Source organism: Anomalospiza imberbis, chromosome 24, assembly GCF_031753505.1.
Source record: "Anomalospiza imberbis isolate Cuckoo-Finch-1a 21T00152 chromosome 24, ASM3175350v1, whole genome shotgun sequence".
In the NCBI taxonomy this organism is placed as follows: Eukaryota; Metazoa; Chordata; class Aves; order Passeriformes; family Viduidae; genus Anomalospiza; species Anomalospiza imberbis.
This window is the reverse complement of record NC_089704.1, coordinates 3,961,157-3,983,652: the sequence shown is the minus strand read 5'-3', so window position 1 is coordinate 3,983,652 and position 22,496 is coordinate 3,961,157. Positions and strand designations below refer to the sequence as shown.

The 22,496-nt window shown below is 50.3% G+C and overlaps 1 protein-coding gene across 17 annotated transcripts in view; it reads left to right on the top strand.

Moving 5' to 3' along the window:
* The window catches only part of GRAMD1B (GRAM domain containing 1B), a 102,865-nt gene that overhangs the window by 27,938 nt on the left and 52,431 nt on the right, over positions 1 to 22,496 (top strand). For 2 of the 17 annotated variants that reach the window (XM_068171925.1, XM_068171927.1), the window contains one exon: positions 2,169 to 2,212. The exons of 10 other annotated variants lie outside the window; for them this stretch is intronic. Coding sequence is in view for 6 of the 7 variants with exons in the window: in XM_068171927.1 (XP_068028028.1) it covers positions 2,169 to 2,196 (28 nt within the window). In the remaining variant the exon portion in view is untranslated. Of the gene's footprint in view, positions 1 to 2,168; positions 2,245 to 2,632; positions 3,025 to 9,983; positions 10,227 to 18,336; positions 18,519 to 22,496 lie in introns of those variants that run through there. 5 more of the 17 variants (XM_068171932.1, XM_068171931.1, XM_068171928.1 and 2 more) reach the window with 4 other exon arrangements.

The window sequence follows — 22,496 nt, the reverse complement described above, 5'->3', positions numbered from 1 at the left end:
CTCCCTGGGGTGAGTGTGTGACAGTGTCTGTGCCCCGGGCAGCAGCAGCGCTGTGCTTTTGCAGAGGCTGAGCTGCCCTCGGTGCGTTCAAACCCCTCGGTGTGTCCAAACCCTGCCTAAATCCATTTGCGGCTCTCTGCGTGCTCCTGCTGCGTGCCTGAGCGCCGGGGGATGAATAAGCACTTTGAAGCAGTGATGTTCCTCGCCCTCAGAGGCTTTCCTTTGCCTGAGCTCTGCAGCGTTTGCCCTGCCTCCCTCGCAGCCGGCTCTGCTCTGCCTGCCCGCTGCCAGGGCGCTCTGGGGAGCTGCCTCACAGGCTCCAGACTGATTTGCTGGAGCAAAGCAGGCCAGGAGGAGCGGCAGGGAGAAGCTGGGGGATGAATGGGGCGGCATGAAGTCACCGTGCTCCGCCAATCCGGGCAGGGCCACGCAGCTACGGATGCCTCTTGATGCTGGCACCGAGCGCACCTTTCCTGGGGCTTCGGTGCCTCCAGCCCGAGCTCAGCGTGCACCAAAGAGTTACTAGGTCAGGCCCAATCGTTTGAGAGTGTTCTGTGAGGTGAGTGTGCCCAGGGGGATGCAGCTGAGCAGCCTGCACCCCGCGTTCTGCTCCGCACCTTGCAGTGTGCCCGTGCGTGCTCTCTGGTATGGCTGTTCTGCACCACCGCCGCCTCACCTGCCTGCCTGTCCCCCCCCCACTCTTTTCTTTCCTCCCCACATCCATCCCCCTCGTGTCTGAGCACTCCTCCTGTACCTGTGCACTGCCCAGAACCCACCTGCTTTCTCCCCGTCCTCCTGAAATGCCCACTCGGGGTGGGCGCGCTGGGGTGTGGTGTGTGACTCTCCCTCCTGCAGAGTGAGAGGGAGGATGAGCAGCGGGCTGCAGGCTGGCTTGTTCCCTGGCTCACTGGGAGCTGGGTTGTTCCCTTTCTCACTGGGAGCTGGCTTGTTCCCTGGCTCACTGGGAGCTGGGTTGTTCCCTTTCTCACTGCAGGCTGGGTTATTCCCCTGATCACTGGGAGGTGGGTTGTTCCCTTTCTCACTGGGAGCTGGGTTGTTCCTCAGCTGGCTGCAGGCTGGGTTGTTCCCCTGGTCACTGGGAGCTGGGTTGTTCCTCAGCTGGCTGCAGGCTGGATTGTTCTCTGGCTCCCTGGGAGCTGGGTTGTTCCCTTTCTCACTGCAGGCTGGGTTTTTCCTCAGCTGGCTGCAGGCTGGGTTGTTCCCCTGATTACTGGGAGCTGGGTTTTTCCTCAGCTGGCTGCAGGCTGGGTTGTTCCCTGGCTCACTGGGAGCTGGGTTGTTCCATTTCTCACTGCAGGCTGGGTTTTTCCTCATCTGGCTGCAGGCTGGCTTTTTCCCTGGCTCACTGGGAGCTGGGTTGTTCCCTGGCTCACTGCAGGCTGGGTTTTTCCTCAGCTGGCTGCAGGCTGGGTTGTTCCCCTGATCACTGGGAGCTGGGTTGTTCCTCAGCTGGCTGCAGGCTGGGTTGTTCCCCTGATCACTGGGAGCTGGGTTGTTCCTCAGCTGGCTGCAGGCTGGGTTGTTCCCTTTCTCACTGGGAGCTGGATTGTTCCCCTGCTCACTACAGGCTGGGTTGTTCCTCAGCTGGCTGCAGGCTGGGTTGTTCCCCTGATCACTGGGTTGTTCCCTTTCTCACTGCAGGCTGGGTTGTTCCCCTGATCACTGGGTTGTTCCCCTGATTACTGGGAGCTGGGTTGTTCCCCTGATTACTGGGCTGTTCCCTTTCTCACTACAGGCTGGGCTATTCCCTGGCTCACTGGGAGCTGGGCTGTTCCCTGCTCACTGCAGCAGCTCAGCCTGGAAGGGAAGCTGGGAGGAGGAGGAGGAGGAGGAGCAGGGTCCTCTCTGTCCCTCAGCATTGCCCTCGACCCACGGGTGGTGGCAGGGGGGTGGAGTTGGGGGCATGGCAGTGACTCAGGTCTTGTGCCAGGCTCCAAACAAGTTCCTAACCTGGGGCCACCCGCTTGAGATGCTTTTTCTGCCCTTCTCTGGGGGGCAGAATCTTGGGACTAACCCCGAAGTGACTTTCATTGTTCTCATCCTCCTGTCAGGTTGTTTGTGTGTTGTTATTCATCCTCTTTTGACTTTCCCTTTCTCTCCCCTCCCTTCTCCCCCCCTTCTCCCCTGATGCTCTTGTTCCCTGCTAGGCCAAGCAGAAAGCATGGAGACGTCTGATATGGCGACAGCAAAGGTAGGATGGAAATGCTGCCGGCCTCACTGTGCGTAAGTGGTTTCGCTTGGCACCTTCTTACTCTGTCTCTCGACCTTTTTGCTGCCCCTTGCCCACCCTCCCTGCTGCTGGGAGAGCCAGTAAATCAGTCTGGACCCTGCTGCTGGGCTGAGGACGGGCTTTGAGCCCTGGGAGGATGTTACAGTCGTGAGGCTGGAGGAGATGCTGGAGTGTTGGCGCTGGAGGCAGAGGTTGGAGGTGGGAGGGAGGGAAATTCAGGGGCTTGTGGTCCCTGCGTGGCATCTGAGGTGGGAGCAGGGATGCTGCTGAATGAGGGAGTGACACTAGATGGTGCTTTAGGGGCAGCTTTCCACTCCCAGGGACGGTTGTTTGAGGAGAAATTCCTTCTGGCAGCCTCTTTTCTGTTTTTTTTTTGGAAAGGATGTCGGGGGAGTGTCAAGAGCGAGAAAGTAATTCGAGCTTATGGATGCATCCACCCTTTTCTGTGAGCCTTCTCTGTTGCCTGTGCCTTGCGTTCACCGGGCTGTGGGTTCTGCTTTCCTGTGGGCTGGCAGCCTGGGAATCTGGGAGTGGAACTGGGTGGATCCAGACGGGTTTGCCAGGTGGGAATGGCCAGGAGGCCTGGGAGCACCAGGCTGGCACCACTGAGAGGCTGAACATCGTGGCACGGTTCCCTTAGAGCCAAGGTTTGTTTTCCCGGCCACCAAAAGGACTCTCCTTGGGATCAGAGCAGGGCTGAAGTGCAGGGGATGTATCTGCAAAACGTGTTTGGGGCTTTATCTCACAAAGTGATGAAGCTCAGCGTGGCTGGAGCGAGCCATGGCTTGCAGGGGGTGAGGAAGGGCATTAATAGTTAAAAATCTCTGCTTTTGAGGCTGCTCTGCCTGGATCCTCCCACATGGCCATGTGGCCTGCTGTATTCCAGGGAGAAACTCCTTCCTGGGTATAGAATTCCATGGTTAAACCCCTCACTGTTCTCATGGTTAAACTGGTGACACGTTGCAGGGCTCATGTCTCAGCTAGAATCTGAGCTGAGCTGTCCCTGTCACGTTTATTCCAGCTGTAGCACTCCATCCTTTTCAATTCCACCTCCCAGAAGCCTGGATGATGCTGGGGAAGGTTTTGCCCCAGGACTGGGTTGCTCCTTGATGCAGCTTTTGAGTTTTTTAAGTGTTTAGCAATAAATTGTACGGCGTGCTTTGGTTTAAATGGTGCTTTATAAGGTGAACTCATCCTCACTATCATATTTGCTGAAACCTCAACTGCTGCAAACCCTCTTCAAGCTGTAGGGCTTGAAAAAAACCCCTCTGAGGGTGCTGAAGGGTGTGTGGCATTTCAGTTAGAGTTGTGGTGGCATTTTGGGGAACTCAGTTTTATCTCTGGGTTGAAAACCAGACGTTTTCCATGGCAGAAACAACAGAGTCACTTGAAAATTGTTTTTCTCTGTACCTGTTTTTTGTGGTTTTTGGTTTTAATTAAAGGGAAATGTGACCTACAGTGTTAAAGCACCATCTTAGCGTGAATGTACTGAAAAAAACCCATCTAATTATCTTTTTGGAGAAATGGAAAACTGAGTTGAGTTTGAACCTTCTAAAACAGCTACAACTTGGGAATTAGTAATGTAGGCATTCCTGGAATGTGCACAGGTTTATTTGAACTTAACCTCGGCGAGCGCTGGTCTTTAGTCCCCAGTTCTTTATTTAAAATCCCAAAATTCTTTTTTTCTTTGCTGACTTTGAGCCAGTTACCCCTGTGAGGAGTTCCGAGCATTAATAGGACATTGTTAATTTTGCTTAATTTTTGCTGAGGTCAGTCTGGAGGAATTTCTGAGGAGGTTGAAGAGATTTGTTTCCTCCTGCTGGAATGCTCCAGCAGTGGCCACGGGCTGGGGATGTCTGGATGTTCTGTCACAGCTGCTCTCCACTGTGCCACCCTGCTGCTTCCTTTGCTGCTGAGGCGCCTTCCAGGCTGCCTCAAGAACTGCCATTTCCTGCCATGCCAGAGAATGGTGTGTCCCTCCCTCAAAAAAAAAAAAAAAAAAAAAAGGGGAAATGCAATTTTAATTTATTATTCATCCTCGTCTTGGGGCTTTTCAGAGCTGTTGGTGGGCTTGGAGAGCTGCTCTGGGGCAGGGACACGGGGCTGTGTCACCTGCAGCTGTGCTTGGCCTGCTGCAAGTGAAACCCCTGAACCCCTTTTGTTCCATCCCTGCTCCTTGCTGAGTTCCAGGGAAAAGCAAATTAAACTCTTGGAGAAGGAGGGGGAAATCAGGTCAATGTGGAGCTTCTTGAGAAAGCAGGGGCCACTTCCCAGGTGAAATGGAGATTGTAAAATCAGTGAGCTCCTTTTACCCCTGACATTCTGAAAAGCCCCAAGATGAGGATGAATAATGAATCAAAACTGCATTTTTCCTTTTTTTTTTTTTTTTTTTTTTTTAGGGGGGGTGGCATTCTCTGGCATGGCAGGAAATGCCAGCTCTTGAGGCAGCCTCAGCAGCAAAGGAAGCAGCAGGGTGGCACAGAGGAGAGCAGCTGTGACAGAACCTCCTGGCATCCCAGAGAAGTTCTGCTTCTCTGCCCTGCAAACACACACATGGAAATCCTCTGGATTTCAGGATGTTGTGAGAGACACTTCAGCTGATTTACTTGTTCCATCCTGGGGGAAATGCGTCCTCTCCTGAGCTGTAAGGGGGTGCTGGGTGAAGGCAGCCAAGGTGCCTTTTTACAGCATCGCAGAGATTTTTAGAGATGATTTCCTTGGCTTTTAGCAGGCAGCACTTGGCTGGGCTTGCTTGGAGAAGTGTCTGCGAGGGGAGAAGGACAAAACAGCTGTGTGTGAATAAAACAGTGCTAAATATTAAACTTTTACTTTCTGTGGTTGCCTCAGTGCTTCCAGCTTCCCCCGGGCCCTGCCTGGGGCGGTGGCAATATCCTGTGCAAAAATTGCCTTTTTTTTACTCCAGCACCAAGCCCCAGTTCCTGCCTGCCTGTCCCTTTGTGCAGATGTTCCTGCCTCTGCAGAGGCCATGTCCAGCCCTGTTTGATCTGGACAGCACCATCAGTATTTCTTTCATCCAACTAGGGGGCCAGGGGAAAAAAACAAAACTCTGGTTTTGTGTATTGCAGTAACTTTTAAAATCCATGATAGTTTGTACTTACAGGTCAGGGAAACATCCGGTCTTTTATTCCAACCCTCTTTTTTTTCTGCTTCTCCTGATTTCCCAAGTTTTCCTTCAGTTTGAGAAAGTTCTGCCTGGTTTTTGCTTTGTTGCTGTTTTTAGTGTTTGTGTGTGTGCTGCTGCTGCTTGACTTCCTCCTCCTGACTGGTGCTGGAAGCAGCCAGGAGCCCCAAGGGAGTTTTTATTAATGGAATTCTTCATCTGGACCAGGAATACTCAAAATGTTACTGGCATGAGGCCGGGATCCAAATTATCTTAATTCTTTTTGAAGTTTATGAGAATTTTTTTTCCTGGGAGAAAGGACAGAGATGAGGCAGGACAACACAACCACATGAACTTGTCTTATTATAATTTATTGTTTGTGCTGAGCAAACGATGCATCTAATTAAAAAATGACATTCCCAGCCCCAAATAATGCAAATGGAATTCTGATAAAATCATTGGATTTACAGCCTTTATGGCTGGAGGGGAAAATGAACCTCTGGTCTAACATCCTGTATGAAGGGTGAAAATGGTGAAAATATATATTTATGGCTCTGTGAGGGCACCTGCACATCTTTCAGAGCTGCTGTTCAGCTCAGCTATTATGTTTATTTTCACAAAACATCAAAACAAACTCTAAGGAAACCCAGTGTTTACCCTTTTGTGCCTATTTTTAATTTTTTGTACGGAAAAAGAATTTTTGCCCAAATACCAATGCCTTGGGAAAGCTCTTTTGAATGCAAAACATGATCATGAAAGATATTTACCTCTTAAATTGGCATTTATACAGATGAGGACAATATATCAATGATGCTTTTTATAACAGTTTTCAGAATTCCAACCTGCAGTTGCACAGAGCAGTGAGAAACAGGGATTTATGGGGCTTCCCTTTCTAAAACAGGGGCCAGGAATGGCTTTGGACCCTTCCACCCACAGCTCTGACTGGGTTTTTTTTCCATTTTCCCCTTTGGTAAGATGGAGTAGGTAGATAATTAACCTGGAATTCATCTTGCATGTGACTGATAGGTATTCTTAGCTCTGAGGAGGTGGCTGTGCATAGCCCATCCCTCTTGATACCTACAGCTGCTTTTGGCTTGCCTTATTTTAACTTTAATACCTTTTTTTTTTTTCTTTTTCCCCACTGGAATAGTTAAGTGCAGAGGACTGGGTGAAAAGTGAAGGGTTTGTCCATGCAGCTGGCACAGCTGGATCAGCCAGAATTTGGGGTTGGGAATACCTGAGTGGGGGTGACCCACAGCCCCTCCAAGGCTCCTGCTAGGGAGGATTTTTTGGCCAGCACATTCTAGAGGTGGCCAGCCAGCCAATTAAACAAACACCTTCCCAGCCATCTCTTTCCTTGGATAATTTCCCCACCCCTCACGTTATTTGGATTAAAAAAAAAAAAAAAAAAAAGAGAGAAAGGAAAAGTGCATGACTGCTTATCTCTTAATACCTTTCTTGCCTGAGCTTTGATTTCCAAACATGTGACTCTGCAGCATTAGTCTGTCCTAGATTTGCCAAGCTTGCAGGTCTCCTGACCCATTTTACAGCATTTGTGATTTGCCTCCCTCCTTGACAACCTGCAGGCCACAGTTGCAAAGCTGCTCGTGGAGAAAAACCTGGCCCCAAGCCCGGCCCAAAGCCTGGCCCAAGCTGCTGTAGGTGGGACCTAAGAAGGGCTGAGTCTGGGATTATGTGGGGTGGGATTTGAAGGTGTTTTTTCCATGCTGTTTGTCATGGGGAGAGGTCTGTGCCCGACTTTATGGTTAAATGAGTGCTTTTTGTCTCGAAATAAACAAAAAATGCACTGCAAAGTTGCTGTTGGAGCAAATTCCCAAAGCAGGGATTTGGGATGTCCCCACCTGCCCTGGGGCTCTCCTGCAGAGCTCCCCATTTCAGTGCTGCTCCCCCAGTTTCTCAAACTTCAGCCCAAGATGCTGTTTCATTTCACCTGTGCTGAAATGATCCAAGCCCTCCAGAAGTGACTTTCTGCTGAATTCAGAACTGGAGCTTTGCTGCTCTTCATCTCTTCAGGGTTTGGGAGAACCAGGAAAAAAATCTCTTTGTTGTTATTAGGCGCAGTAGGAGAGCAAAGAGCCACATGTGTCACTTTCCAAAGGGGATGTGGGCAGCAGATTCCCAGTGCTCCCTCAGACAAATGTCACTGAAAGCTTTGCAGGGCAGGGCAGAGCTGTGGAACTGCCCCTGAGCAGTGAACAGAGCAAGGGTGGTGATTTTACGGATCGAGGTTCCACTCATAATTATCTGCAGCCATGGGGATGGGGGTGTGAGTGCAAAAAAAAATTGACAAAATACCATGTAAAGCCCTTCAAGAGCAGAATCTTTATTTACACACAGCTGCCTGCTCTCGTTCCTCTACCACCCCTAAAACTGCTGATTTCCTGCAGGATTGATTGTCCAGACTGTTCCTATCCCAGGACCAGACCCCTTCAGAGCTGTGTGGAGTAAGAGTGTGGATGTCCATGCCTGGACACTCCCAGGCTTCACTTTTTGATGAACTTTATGGCTAAATAATGAAATTATAAATTATTTGAGATACACTGCCCTGCTCCCCACCTCCTGCTGCGTGCAGTGTGATTGGATCCCGTGAGATAAATACGAATTCCAGGGAAAATCAGCGTGTATTGCAGGAAACGGGGGTGGTAATGCAATATTTGGCACTTTACCCTTCAGGCCAGGCCTTGCCCTGTGGGTGTGGGGTGCAGGGGCTGCTCTGGGGGGCAGAGCTCTGCTTCTGCCCTGATAAGAGATGGTGCAGCAACGGCTCTGCTGTTCCAGAGTGCCAGAGCTGCCAGCTAAGATCCCCCCCTTCCCTCCATACCCAGCACTTGGCCCCTGCCCTGCTGAAGATTTTGGTTTCCATTAGGAAACTCAGTTTTCCATTAGGAGGCTTGGTTTTCCTTTAGGAAATTCGGTTTTGCATTAGGAAATTCAGTCTTGCATTAGGAAGTTCATATTTCCATTAGGAAGTTCATATTTCCATTAGGAAGTTTGTGTTCCCATTAGGAAATTCGGTTTTCCATTAAGAAATTTGGTTTTCCATTAGGAAATTCAGTTTTCTTTTAGGAAATGCAGTTTTCAATTAGGAAATTTGGTTTTCCATTAGGGAATTCAGTTTTCCATTAGGGAATTCAGTTTTCCATTAGGGAATTCAGTTTTCCACTAGTTTTCACAGCCCTCGGGTGAGCCTGGGGGCCTGACTCTCTTCCCTTCAGGAAGCTGGAGAGGGGATCTTTGTCAGGAGCTGTGGTGATGGGATCAGGAGAAATGGGTGCAAACTGAAATTCAGGTGACATGTCCCAGCTCCGGGAGCAGCACCAGGGATGGAGTTCTCTTTTTTGGCCTGAACAATCGGCTCATCTAGAAATAAACAAAAAAATGTACTGCAAAGTTTTGTTGGAGCAAATTCCCAAAGCAGGGATTTGGGATGTCCCCACCTGCCCTGGGGCTCTCCTGCAGAGCTCTGGGATAGTCAGGGAGTTGGAGTGGTGCTTTGGCAAATCCTCCCAGAAGCATCAACTACCAAATATTGCAGCTCTGGCAGAGGGAGGAGAGCACTGGGGCTCGCTCTGCCTCTTCCTCCAGCTCCCCTGCATGGAGAGGACCTTATGCTGGAGGAGAAAAGCAAACAAACCTCTTGCTGCAGAAAAGGCCGAGGGAACACAGCCCACGTGTGTGAGGGGCCTTCAGAACTCCCATCTGTTCTTGCTGGCCCCAGAAAGTGATTTCACAAGTGGGGAAGCGTGGCCAGGGCTGAGGGGAGTCTGCAAGGGAGATGGAGAGGGGCTTTTATGAGAGCATGGACTGACAGGGCAGGGAGGATGGCTTCACAGTGACAGAGAGGAGGGTTAGATTGGATAATCAGAAATATTCTTTACTGTGAGGGGCATGGAGTGACGGGGCAGGGGGGATGGCTTCACAGTGACAGAGAGGAGATTTAGACTGGATAATAGGGAATATTTACTGTGAGGGGCGTGGAGTGACAGGGCAGGGGAGATGGCTTCACAGTGACAGAGAGGAGGTTTAGACTGGATAATAGGAAATATTCTTTACTGTGAGAGGGGTAACAGAGAAGCTGTGGATGCCCCATCCCTGAAGTGTCTAAGGTTGGCCAAAACGCTCTGGCAGGTGCTGTCCCTGCCCTGGCGCGGGGCTGGCACCAGCCGACCCTCGCTGTCCATCCGCACACCCGCGGCAGCTCCGGAGCCGGGGGCAGCCCCAGAGCCTGGGGCAGCTCCGGAGCCGGGAGCGGCCCCGGAGTCGGGGGCAGCTCCGGAATCGGAGGCAGCTCCAGAGCCGGGGGCAGCTCCGGAGCCGGGGGCAGCTCCGGAGCCGGGAGTAGCCCCGGAGCCGGGGGCAGCCCCGGAGCCGGGAGCAGCCCCGGAGTCGGGAGCAGCCCCGGAATCGGAGGCAGCTCCAGAGCCGGGGGCAGCTCCGGAGCCGGGAGGGGCTGCGGGCTCCCGGCGCGGGGGGCGGCCGGCGGAGCGGGGCCGGGCGCTGTCGTGGCGAGCGGCGCTGGCGGCGCGGGTGCCATGGCATGCTGCGGTCCCGCCGCTGCTGCACATGCTCAGCAGAGAGCGGGGCGGCTCAGCCCCAGCCCCCGGCGCTGCTGCTGCTGCTGCGGGGAGCCCTGCGCGCCTCGCCGCGGCTCCGGGGGCGCGGGGGGCGGCCGTGCCCCGGCTCGGCGCATGGGGCTCGGCGCTCCCCGCGGGACGCTCGCCGGCCGGGGCTGCTCCAATATGTGCTGGGACCTCTGGAGCTGTCAGTGGGCAGACAAGGACACGGGCAGCCGATTTTCGTGGCTGTACTAATGAAAGGGTTCAAGCTCGCCTGGTAAGCGCGCGGTGGGGAGAAGGGGTGGGGAGGGGGGATGCTGCGGCTCCTCTCCCTCCCCGAAATGGGGAAAAAGGGATGCGCTCCGCCAAGTTGCCGGCGCGGCCGCTGCGGCATCGCCGGGAGGATCTGGGTGCGGGGAGGGAGAGAGGCTCCGGCGGTGGATGCGGCGCTGGGCCGCTGCTGTCCGGGCAGCTCCGCATCCGCGCTGCGATGCGCTGAGCGCTCCGGCCGCATCCCCCTCCCCTGCTCCGCTGCCGGGCTCTGCATGAACCGCATCACCCGCGCTCGGGGCTGCCTGGTCACACGGGAAAATAAGCACGGGCAGTTTTTGGCGAAGAAAGGTGGGGAGATAAAAAAAGTGTTTTGGATGCTGCGTGCGTGGAATGGCTCCTGCTCGGCTTGTCCTTTAAAGAGCGGCTTTTGGGGATGCTCCTCACTGGCGTGGTGCTGTAAGGACATAGACAGCAGAGTTCCAGGGAACCCAGAGCTGCCAGCAAGGTACCCGAGTGCTCGATAATTTTTTCATCGTTCCTGGGTGTTTTGGGGGGAAACTCACCAGGTTTGGCTAAGTGGGCAGTGAAAGAAAACATTGTGTGGGTGAAAGGCAATTGACAAAGCTCAGTGTGTGTGTGTGAGTGCCTGAAATGTTCCCACGTAGGTATTTTGTTGGTCAAGTTTGTATTTTACAGGGGTAGGTAAATATATATATATATATGTGTGTGTAATAGAGGGTACAATTATAAATCTATATATAAAATATAATATAAACTTGACCATCAAAGGCTTACATAGAATCCCGAGTATATCAAAACTATTTTAAATTTCCAATATGTCAAAACCACTTAGTTGGAATAAATAGGCTTTGAATTATGATGATGAAATTGATTTAACCAGGACTTTATCAGATGGGAACGGTTCCACAGTTAACAGTGGAATGTGACTTCGTAATTTGGGTTGAATTGGATGACAAGGGCAATGGGAAGGCCTGTTTCTTTTCCTTAATCCTTTTTTTTTTTTTTTTTTCTGTAATGAAAAAGGAAGTAATCATAGAAATAACAGCCTCCTTCTCAAGTGCACTAGTTTGCATCAGGATGAATGTGGTGCTTTGAGATCCTCTTCTGTAAAGTGTGAGAAAACAGCAAAGTTATTTTGCATTTGTTATTTTACTTATTGTTGCTATTTTAATTTTATCTTTTTTTTTTTTTTTTCCTGTGTAAAAAATAAAAGCACTACAGTATAGCACTAGGAAGCACCTTGTACTGGGCCTCAGGGGACAGACCCGAGCCAGGCATGACTCAATAGGTCATCTCTTTTTCTAATTTCTCTAATTCTGTCTTTTATTTAATTACACTGAGAGCCTTTGAATTTTCCCTGTGTGTACATGGCTCTGTGTCACACAGGCTGTACAAATGATACAGATATTCGCATTTGAAAATACTACACTATTTTTTTTTTTTTAATGAAAAAAAAAGCCCCTCTCTCGCAGTGATCCGCTGCCTTCTGTGCTGAGGAGTTGCATAATGGCTCAGCGGAGTAGCAGGAGAGCAAAGCATGTGCTGGAAATGCTGGGAACGCTGGGATGGAGCGGCTCTGCAGTGACATGGCCCCCGCTGCATCCCGTCCCTGCCTCCCCACAAACCCGGCCGGGAGATCGCTCCGAGCCGGGGCTGGGCACTTGCGGCGTTCCCAGTTCATCCCAGCGGTTGTGCCGGCTGACGCTGGAGCATCGCGGTGCCCGTGCGGGCTGGGAGCGAGCGGGGAGGCTGCTGGCGGTTCGTGGGGACATAAGCAGATTACAGCGCTGGAGGAAGCGCTGGCCGGCCTTCAGCAGGTGCCGCTCTTCCCTCTCCGTTCCTCGGGAGGGCCCCGGGGGCTCTGGGCAGTCCTGGGCCCCTTTGTTCTCCGTAAAGATCCCGAACAGTTCCCCCGGCTCTCCCGGAATCACTTGACAGGTGCTACCCAAGCCCTGCCTCTTCAGCATCCCCCTTCATCCCAGTCCCAAAATCAAACATTCTCATTGCTTGCCTTATTTAATTATACAGCATTCTGGATCTCTGCAGCTGTCACTCTGTTCCCCCTAGGATATTTTGTTTGGTTGGTTGTGCTGCAATATCCAGCACAGGAGGGTGAGTTAGGGGTGTTGTTTCAGGTCCTGCTTTGCCCAAATCTGTATGTTTGTCCCTGCTGGATGGATTGGAGGAGCACAGATTTAAGGACAGAACGGATGCAGGGCTCTCTGAACCTGCTTGGGGTATTTAATGTGGGCTGGACAGCCTTGATACAAAATGGGCATATAGGGTTAGTGTTTGTATAAAGAAAAAACATCCTGTGCATGGGCTGCAAACAAATCCTCTGGTGCTTGGTGCAGGAGCAGCACTGCTGGGGTTAACCCAGATTTCCTCCCAGAGCCACGCTCAGAGAGACACATGATTTCTGTCTGTACCAGGGAGGGACAGAAAGCTGTCAGCACCAGCAGCCTGCTCTGACCCTTAGGAACAGGACTCGCCTTTCCCAGTTTTCAGGCCCCACGTCCATCCCGTGCTGTCTGACGGCACCAAATCCCACTGTGTGTGCCATCAGGGAACCCCTGGGCCTGTCCTGGCCCAGGCCAGCGTGCTGCTCCCTCACACCATGCCCTGCATTTCTTGCAGCGCCCGCCTCACCCTGCCCAAAATGATCTCATCCCCGTGTGGCCGGTGCTCCCGGTGGCCCCGGGGCTCTGCAGCACAGCTGGGGACAGCCAGAGGGGCTGGGTGACATCAGGTGTGGCAGCGGCACAGGCAGGGACCTGCTGTGCGGTCACACTGCTCCAGCACAGCGTCCTGGTGGCAGCAATGATGCTGCAGCCCCCGAGGGTGCTGGTAGGACAGATGACAGCAGCGATTTGCCTCATCACAGTCTGGTGACTCGGTTTTATTGGTCATTTTTGTGTTTTAGTGCTGTTTCCTCTTTGTGTTGTGACCTGGTGTTGTGAGAGAGAGCTTTTGCCTCCAGGCTGACGTCACTGTTATCTCACAGCTCCTCAGGGACTGTAATCAGCCAGGCCTCGAGCTTTAAATCTCAGAAAGCCAAAAACCACAGCAGCCTTTCCCTCCCCTTCCATCTCAGGCTGTGCTGCTTGCCCTGCTCTTCCTTCTTTGGAGTTTTGGGGAGCTCATGATCCAGCAGAGATGGAACCTAATTTAGATCTTTGATGAAAAATGGAAATCTAATGCCAGAAGAGCATTGCAGGGACAAAAACAAGCTGGTAGTTGAACTTAATGTCCCATAAATGAGATACTGAGTAAAACTCTGCTTGTCTGATTTTCCTTCTTTTGTGGTTCCTTCTCCATTGCTTGTGCTGCTGTGTTGGTTGGAAGAGTTCTGAGCTGCAGAACCTGTGATCTGGAACCTACAGAGAAAAGAAGGGCCAAAGGCTCCACTAAAAATAAAACTGTAATTCATTTTTCTGCTAGTGCCTGTGGGTGAGGAAAAAAAAAAACCACAAAAAACTCTCAATGTTCCAACACCCTACTTATCTGAGGGAAGGATCTATTATGTAGTTGTGGGGGTGGGATGGGAACTAGGTAGGGTTACAGAACAGCAGAGCTAAAATTAGAAGTTGTTTGATGTCAGGGAGCAGTGAAGATTGACTTCAGGCGCTTTCAGTTCTGCATTCTGGAGGCTGCGGCTGCAGGGACCCTTTGTACCTCCACCAGGCTGGCCCCTGCCCTTCCCCGGCTCTGGAAATCGATGTGTCAGGGTGTGGAAGAGGGGAGGGAGGGGTTCCTGAGCTGTCACACCCGTCCCACCCAGCTCTGCTCTCCCAGCCTTGCCGCTTCTTTGCGATGTAAGATAACAGGTTGGTGAGACAGGGACAGGAGGGATGGCTGTGTCCTCACTTCCAGGCATCGAGTCCTCGCTGTGACACACAGGGGTGACAAACGTGGGTGTTTGGGATTCGTGGCTCCTTGATTACCCAGGAAATGATGAAGCTGCTTAAATCACTTCCAATTTCATGTTGAAGCTGCAGAGCCTTAAAGAATGAAGAATGTCTGCGTGCAGCAACGATGAACTTCATCCTGTGGCACTGCAAATGATCCCAAATGAAACTGGATTTCCAATTCAATTCTTCCTTAATTTTTGGAGAAGCTTCACAAACTAGTTCTGTTAAAGTTACGTAATTGTGCTGCTGTGCCCACTGTGCTGCTCGACCTTCACATCACAGGTTCAAATGTTGCATTTTCAGTCTTTCCTGTCTTCATTGATTCTTCTGAGCCTACATCTTCCTTTGTGCCTTTTATTCAGGGGGAAGAAATAGATGCTGATAATCCTCAGCTAAAAACCACCAGGGCTGACCCACATACATATAAATATGGTATTTGGGAAAGGAGAGGCCTTAGCTCCTTATGAATTCTGCAAATGGAGCTGAGGAATCAGAGTGTTGGCTGGCACTGCGGCAGGAAGAGCAAACCTCATTAACAGGTCGCTCATCTTCCCCTGCATCCAGAACATTCTGACCTGGCCATACGTCCTGAACGTTCTGGCTGTCCATAAAGTAAGGTTTTTATCCTTTTCCAGCAAGAAGATGTCGTGCCAGGTGCCTGGAAGAACAGCTTGGAGCAGCCTTGGCAGGTTTATTCTGTAGATGGTTTTGTGCACGCAGTCACTGAGGGGTAATTAGCAGGTTTTGTGCTCATTTCTCTGGCCTTGGTGTTATTTTTTCTGTCCTTTTCCATAGTGGAAAGCCCTAGGAAGCAGTGAGGAGCCTAATCCGAGTGCACTAAAGCCAAGGAAAAGCTTTGCACACAATTCCCTTGGCCAGGCTGTGCTCATGGGCACCAAGAGAGGCAGAAATAGAAGGAGGATCAGCCCAGCACCAGTTTTTGTCCTGCTGCACAGTGCCACGCTGGATTAATACCTGCAGTGGCAACAGGCTGTGAAGAACAAGTTTTATTTTAGTAAAAGTATGAAATTACAGTGGAAGGAGACCATTTGAAATAAAACCAAGGCATTTTGAAACCCTTGATCTGAGACTGAGTTTTCTGTGTGATAATAGACTGGCAAAAGCATCCCTTTAATATCTTTGTTTCTTATGTGGTTGGTTCTTGGCATCAAGTTTTGATTTAAATTTGGATAAACATCTGTAATTTTGTCCTCTAATATGTATGTGCAGATTGAGACCTCTCTGAGGACAGGCAGACAGAGCAGTTCTTTGACTTAGGCCATGAAGAAGCTGCACTTTGCAGAGTTTGCTGCAGCACCCGGAATCTCTCCCCCAGATCTCTCCTTTTGGCTAATTGAATCCAAATAGTTTGTTTTGCTGGGAAATTGCCTTCCCCTCTTATCAGATGGCAAGATCACCTTGCTGTCTGTCTCCAGTCCTCAGAAATGTCAAGTGAAGGGCAAACTGGAATGGCTCAGGAATTCTGCAGCCTTTGCTCACTCAGGGCCTGGAGTTGAGGCGAATGAGGCAGCAGTGGGGCTGTTCCAGAGATTCTTTTCCTCACTGAAAAGCCTGAAAACATGGAAAATTCAGTCAGGAAGAGATAAAACGTGGAGCTGAGGCTGCTGGGTGCTGTTTGAGTGCCTGTGGGAGCTGGGGGTCACGAGAGGCCCTGATTGTGCCTGGATCTGCCATTGACCATTTTCATCCTGATGTTGCCTCTGCCCCACTTTTCCTGCTGCAAAATGAGGCAAACCAGTCTCCCCTGCCTTCTCCCCATTCCTGGAGCAGAGATTTTCGTGGGACAAGTGCTGGAAGGAGCTGCTGGACAGAAATCAGTCTCCCTTTCCTTCTCCCCATTCCTGGAGCAGAGATTTTCATTCCCACATCTTGGGAAGGAGCTGTTGGACAGAAGTCAGTCTTCCTTTCCTTCTCCCCATTCCTGGAGCAGAGATTTTCATTCCCACATCTTGGGAAGGAGCTGCTGGACAGAAATCAGTCTCCCTTTCCTTCTCCCCATTCCTGGAGCAGAGATTTTCATTCCCACATCTTGGGAAGGAGCTGTTGGACAGAAGTCAGTCTTCCTTTCCTTCTCCCTCTGCCTGGAGCAGAGATTTTCATTCCCACATCTTGGGAAGGAGCTGCTGGACAGAAATCAATCTCCCTTTCCTTCTCCCCATTCCTGTAGCAGAGATTTTCGTTCCCACATCTTGGGAAGGAGCTGCTGGACAGAAATCAGTCTCCCTTTCCTTCTCCCCATTCCTGTAGCAGAGATTTTCGTTCCCACATCTTGGGAAGGAGCTGTTGGACAGAAACCAGTCTCCCTTTCCTTCTCCCTCTGCCTGGAGCAGAGATTTTCATGGGACAAGTGCTGGAAGGAGCTGCTGGACAGTGTCCCACGTTTTGAAGTGTCTGATTCACCCCGTGTGTGTTGATAGTTGTATTGGACTGAAGAGAAGCACTCACATAGCTGGAATTTCTGCTTCATTTCTGCTCAGCAAGTGGGCAGGGGCAAGGCCTGGAAGAGGCAAAAATTGCCATCAAAACCCTTGTGGTGCTCCCTGACAAATCACTGTGTCCTGGTCAAGGCCTCTCCTGCTTTTCCCAGCTGAAATTTCAGATTTCTGTCTGTTTTGACCAGTTCATGGTATTCCTTTGGTTGATTGAGCAGCTGCTGTGTTTTTGCTTGAACCTTCCCCAGAACTCCTCTGAGTTCAGGCCCTGGATAGGAAGTGCATCTTAAATGCATTATATTATTTTAATTGATGCTTGTTATGACTGGTAAGTGCTAATTTCAGGATTTTGAGCCTGTTTGAAGTAAATTTTAGAAATTGCAATAGTGTATCCAAGGATAGAATATCCAAGCTCAGGAAATGGAGACACCAAACCCAAAATGCTGCACAGAATTCATTTTCCTTCTGGGTGCCCTTGCAGAGCCACATGCTGAATACGAGATGCTGGAATGTTCTCTGACTTTCTCCTTTCCTAAAGTTCTTCTTTTGGCCAGATTTAGGCCTGTGCTGTTGATTATGTTTTACATTTTCCAGCGGTTTATTCCCCTGTAACCATTTTTCCAGGACAGGATGCTCTCTGTGGTCACAGCCAAGTGATCTGAGGGCAGATGCTCTGCTTTTTTCCCAACTAAAAAAAGATGCAAAATACTGCCACTCTCCTTTGACAATGTCACAGCCACTCCATGTGCGTGGCAGAGGAGCAGAGAAAGAGGAATTTGTGGATTTTCTTTTTTGGAGATTCATATATTTGGGGTATATATTTTGAATAATCTTCAAACCACTCAGAATACCAGGTTTGGTAGAATGTGGTTTGGACCACAGCTAATTTCAGGCCTTGGAATTGGAAGGAGAAAAATGGAGGAGAAAATGAGTGGAATGAAAAGGACATTGGGGGAAAATTAGGTGTATTTTGAGGAGCAGCAAAGATTTGGTAACAGAAGAAATGTCCAGATATGCACATAAAATTAGAGCAAATTAGCTGGAGGGGGGAACACACAACTTGTTTAGTTCAAGAACAGCTCCCTCTAATTAGAGTCATTCCCTTAATGAGATGCTGAGCAAATCAGGCTGTGCTTGAGGGACAGAAGGAGGTGGCCAGGCCTGAGCATTGCAGAGCTCACTTGAGAGGTCTCAGCCCTGCTGCAGTGAGGACACACGAGGTGCTGTGAGTTAAAAGGTCTGCATGGAGACACAGGAGATGTCGACAGCTGCTGGAGAGGCAGAGCTGTAATTTTGGTGTATTTCTGACCCCACAGGACCAGAAATAAAGCAGCTCTGGAGATGTGGAAGAAGTGCCCTTTGCTCACGAGGAGATTGGCTTGTGGCTGTGCAGCCCTCAGAGCTGGAATTTGGTTTTTTTCAGAGCTGTCAGCTGTTAGAGAAATGTGATGCACAACCTGATGCACATTTTGGGAATGAGGTTTGGGAGGCAAACCCGTGCTTAGCTGTAGGCCATGAAAGAAGGATGTGTCTGGAGGCCAGGGCTCACAGAACCTGAGCAACATTCAGTGCCTGCTCCAGGGCACTAAAGTGGCAAATACCTGCTGTATTATTTTTCCAGCAGGAAGAACAAATTCCCCATGGATTTTTTTTTTTCTGTTTTAAAGGCAGCTGATAGCACAACTGATCTGGGAAATAGAACTGTTTCTAAAATTGTGTTGTTTTACAGCAAAAGAGGCTCTTGAAAACAGAGATAGGGTGTGCTGGGAGATTTTCATGCTCCACCTCCAGTTTGGAGGAAGAAATTCCATCCCAAATAGTCAAGGTGGTCAAAGGATAGAAGAAAGGAAGTGGAATTAGTCCTGGTTTGCAGGTGAGGCTCATGGAGATTAAAGGTGGTTTTCCTTTTAATTGTTTATGAATAGCTGTGTATTAATTCCCTACTGGAAGCTTGGCTTAGGAGACCAAAAAATTGTTATAGCTAAAACGATTCTTTAAAGAGAACAAACTCTACTGAAGCAAGAGCCAGGATGAGAAATGCAAACATCCATCCCTATCCCTGCACTTCTCACAGGGGACTGGCCCAAAGCCTGTGGCCTGAATCCTTGTAATTGTCCCAAAACCACCGAATCCTTATGATTGTCCCAAAACCATCTGAATACTTTTGATTGTCCCAAAACAGCCTGAATCCTTATGATTGTCCCAAAACTACCTGAATACTTTTGATTGTCCCAAAACAACCTGAATCCTTATAACTGTCCCAAAACAGCCTGAATCCTTGTAACTGTCCCAAAACAACCTGAATCCTTGTAACTGTCCCAAAACACCCTGAATCCTTATAATTGTCCCAAAACAGCCTGAATCCTTGTAACTGTCCCAAAGCAACCTATGCCTTGCTCGTATTTGGAGATACCACAGTTATCCTGAGGACATTTGTTCTTTCAAGGATCACAGCCCAGATGAAGAATTTGGGATGATTTGGATGTCACTTTGCAAGATTTCCCACATAGAAGTCCAAATCCCATGGATGTCTGTGTGTGTCTTGGAAGTTTTGGGGACAAAAATGCAGCAAGTCAAAACAATCCTTGAAATTGTAACACTCAACCAGCCCTAATTTTGCAGTCACAGGTTTGTGATCAATTGGGTTTGCAATCATTTCAAACCTTTGGAGTCCTGCATTGCTGCAAACTGGGCTGCTGCCTCTTTAAAAAAATGGAAATAATGGAAAGCAGTGGAGGCTGAAAGAAGTGTGATTTTACTGGGGTAACATGACAAGTGAACGAGTTTATCCCACTTTTGTCCTGCTCCTGGCTGTGAGGATTTGACTTCAGCCTTGTTTCTTTCCCACAATTTCATATAATCCCATTGCTCATTGTTCAAAAAGAAAACAGCCCCAAACCTTTTAGTACAGCTTCTCTTTCTCTTCAATATTTACATTCTTCAAATATTTGTTGACCACTCCACTTTGTTTACCCTTCCAGTTTGTTTTCACAAACGAGCCTCATGAGTGCCGTGATGTTTTTGTTGCTCTCCTTTGAACTCATTGCTCTGTAAGAAAATCTCTCTGATTCTTTGCCACCCTTCTAAACGTGTTCCTGGTTGGGATTAACTGATCATACAGAGCAAATATTTCATCATTCCATGCGGGGTGATTGATCAGCTCCGAGTCACATCAGTCCTCCCTGCTCCTATATCATGTTGCAGGGACGTTTTTCATTTGTTTTCTGCTCTTCCCCTGTCCATCTGTGCTGCTTTCTTGCTTTCTAAATTCGTTAAATTGCTGGCTGTGGCTTTGTTTCCTCTGTTGCACCTGCCTGGAGTAGGTACAAAGCCAAGGACAGCAGCAGGGCTGCGTTCCTGCCTTTCCCAGACGGGAATCAGGCACAGCCTCTGTTTATTTTTCCCCAGACAGGTTTTTAAAGTGTGTTTATATACACTTTCAAGATGAGTCACATTGTTACCTTCTGCATTGTAGAACCTCCGTGCAGAAGATGGCCTTTCCCGGAGCTTGTATTTGGAAATGCCCGAGTGTTGAAGGCAAATATTTCTATTTATTCTAAATATTTCCTGTTGCTGCCTGATTTCCCTAGCGGGGAAATCGATGGTTTGTGCTGCCTGAGAAGGTTTAGGAGGGTGTGCAGCCCCTCAGGGTGAAAAGCCAGAGCTTTGTGGGAGCGAGGAAGTGGAATTTCGAGGCAATTGGGATGTTTATGTCCACGCTGACTGCTCTGCTCCTTTGTCGTCACAGAAGTGCTCCCTGGTGGTTTGCACGGCGGGGAGGACGGGGATATTTAATAAAGCTCTGCTCGGGATGCCAGGGCCGTGCAGCAGCAGCGAATATTTAATAAAGCTCTGCTCGGGATGCCAGGGCTGTGCCAGGGCGGCAGAACCGATGGGTAAGGGCGCGAGAAGAGCAGAAATCCTGCAATTCCTCCTCGATGAGGGCAGCGAGGATCAGCCAGGGTTAACCGGGTGATGCGGGACATCCTTAAAGCGACAGTGGGCGCTTTTCTCCCCAGTGGGCAGCAGGCAGCTCGGATGCCAGAGCCGGGCAGCGCATTGCAAAGGCGGCTTTGTTCCAGCCATGCCAAGCCGTTATCAGAGCGGAGAATCTTTTTGTCAACTGCTTTGGCGGCCGTGAGATGCCTCGGAGCAGCAGCAGCGAGGTTCCCGGGCGGTTCCATGGTGTCCCCCCCGGCAGGATCGCTGCGGGCTGCGGGGAGCTCGCACAGGAGCGGGGAAGAGCCGCAGGCACCGCCCGGGAAGGGCGATGCGCTAACAGGTGGCCGTGGAATCCTTTAAATCCTCGTTTTTCATCTCCCAGGCAGGCGGGGGAATCCTTCTTTTGTGTGTGTGTGTGTGTGCGTGCTGGGAGGTCAGGCAGTTCCTCGGGAAAAAGGATGCGGGGCTGGGATGGAGATGCTGGGATGGAGATGCGGCTGGATGGGGGAATGTCTGTCGGGGTGGAAGCGATGTGGGGGGAAAGCTGGGGAAAACTTAAGGCGGACAATATTCCCAGTGGCATCCCAAGAACTCGTTTGTTTGCGTTGGGTTTGAGGTGAAATTTTGGTGCTGTTTGTCCCTTCTGGCTGCCCCTGCAGTGACACTGGAAGTACGGTGGCAAAACATTTAACTCTGTGCTGAGGGAAGAAAAGAGGGATAAGTAATGGAGGCACTACTGTGATGGTTTCACAGGGACCTGTAATTAGGGTGAGTTCCTGTTTCTGGTCTTTTTCTTTGCGGGTAGGGCAGCCTTATTCTCCACCTCGTTCTGTGGTCATGGGCGCAGGGGCTGCACTGAGCAGCTCTGTAGGGCTTTTGGTCAGTTTTGGGGTGAGCCCAGCAGATTTCAGGGATCTGGAAGAAAGGGCCAAGCGAAGTTAAGGACGTCAGTGGGAGCAGGGATGAATCCAGTTGGATTTGGGCTGGAAATCAGAGGTGGCACAGAGCAGGTCTGAAGGTAGAGACTGGGGCAGTGCTGGGTAGGAGGCTGCAGGAGGCTGGTACCTGTTTGGATAACCAGATTGGAACAGCTGGGAGGAATGGAGAAGCTGGAATATCCATAACAGAATAACACAATGCAGAAGCACTCACTGCACCAGCCAGTGCTGGAGAAAGACATTGGACCATGGACCTTTTTAGGACAATTAGGACAATTTCCCTTCTCTTTATGAATGAGCTGTGAGCTATTCCAGCTCAGAACAGCAGGGAAGAGAGAGCAGAGGGGTGCTGGGTGGGTGCTGGACGGGGCCTGTCTGTACCAGGAGGCTGCTGCAGCCCAGCCCCTGGCACAGCTCCCTTGATGCTCGTTCTGCTCTGCCCAATGGCAGCTATTGAAGCTTTAGCAGATGTCAGGGAACTCTCCCTTTGTGCTGAGCCTGCACAAGAGCAGCAGAACTGAGGGTTGCTGCTCAGTTCCTGGGAGCAGAAAAGGGGTGGCTGTCTCGTATTCCCAGTGGCATCCCAAGAACTCGTTTGTTTGCGTTGGGTTTGAGGTGAAATTTTGGTGCTGTTTGTCCCTTCTGGCTGCCCCTGCAGTGACACTGGAAGTACGGTGGCAAAACATTTAACTCTGTGCTGAGGGAAGAAAAGAGGGATAAGTAATGGAGGCACTACTGTGATGGTTTCACAGGGACCTGTAATTAGGGTGAGCTCCTGTTTCTGGTCTTTTTCCTTGTGGGTAGGGCAGCCTTTTCTGAAAAGCTTTTTGTTTTTCCCTTCATCCTTCCTGAAAAGGGGAGCTGATCCTGCTGAGATGCACTCAGGCCCATGTCTGCCTGATCTCCCCAGCCCTCAGCACGGTGCTATAACCCAAATAAATGCGGGAGTTCCTTTTATCAGTGCTCCATCTCAGAGACATCTGCTGGCATTATTGATGTGCCTGTTAAT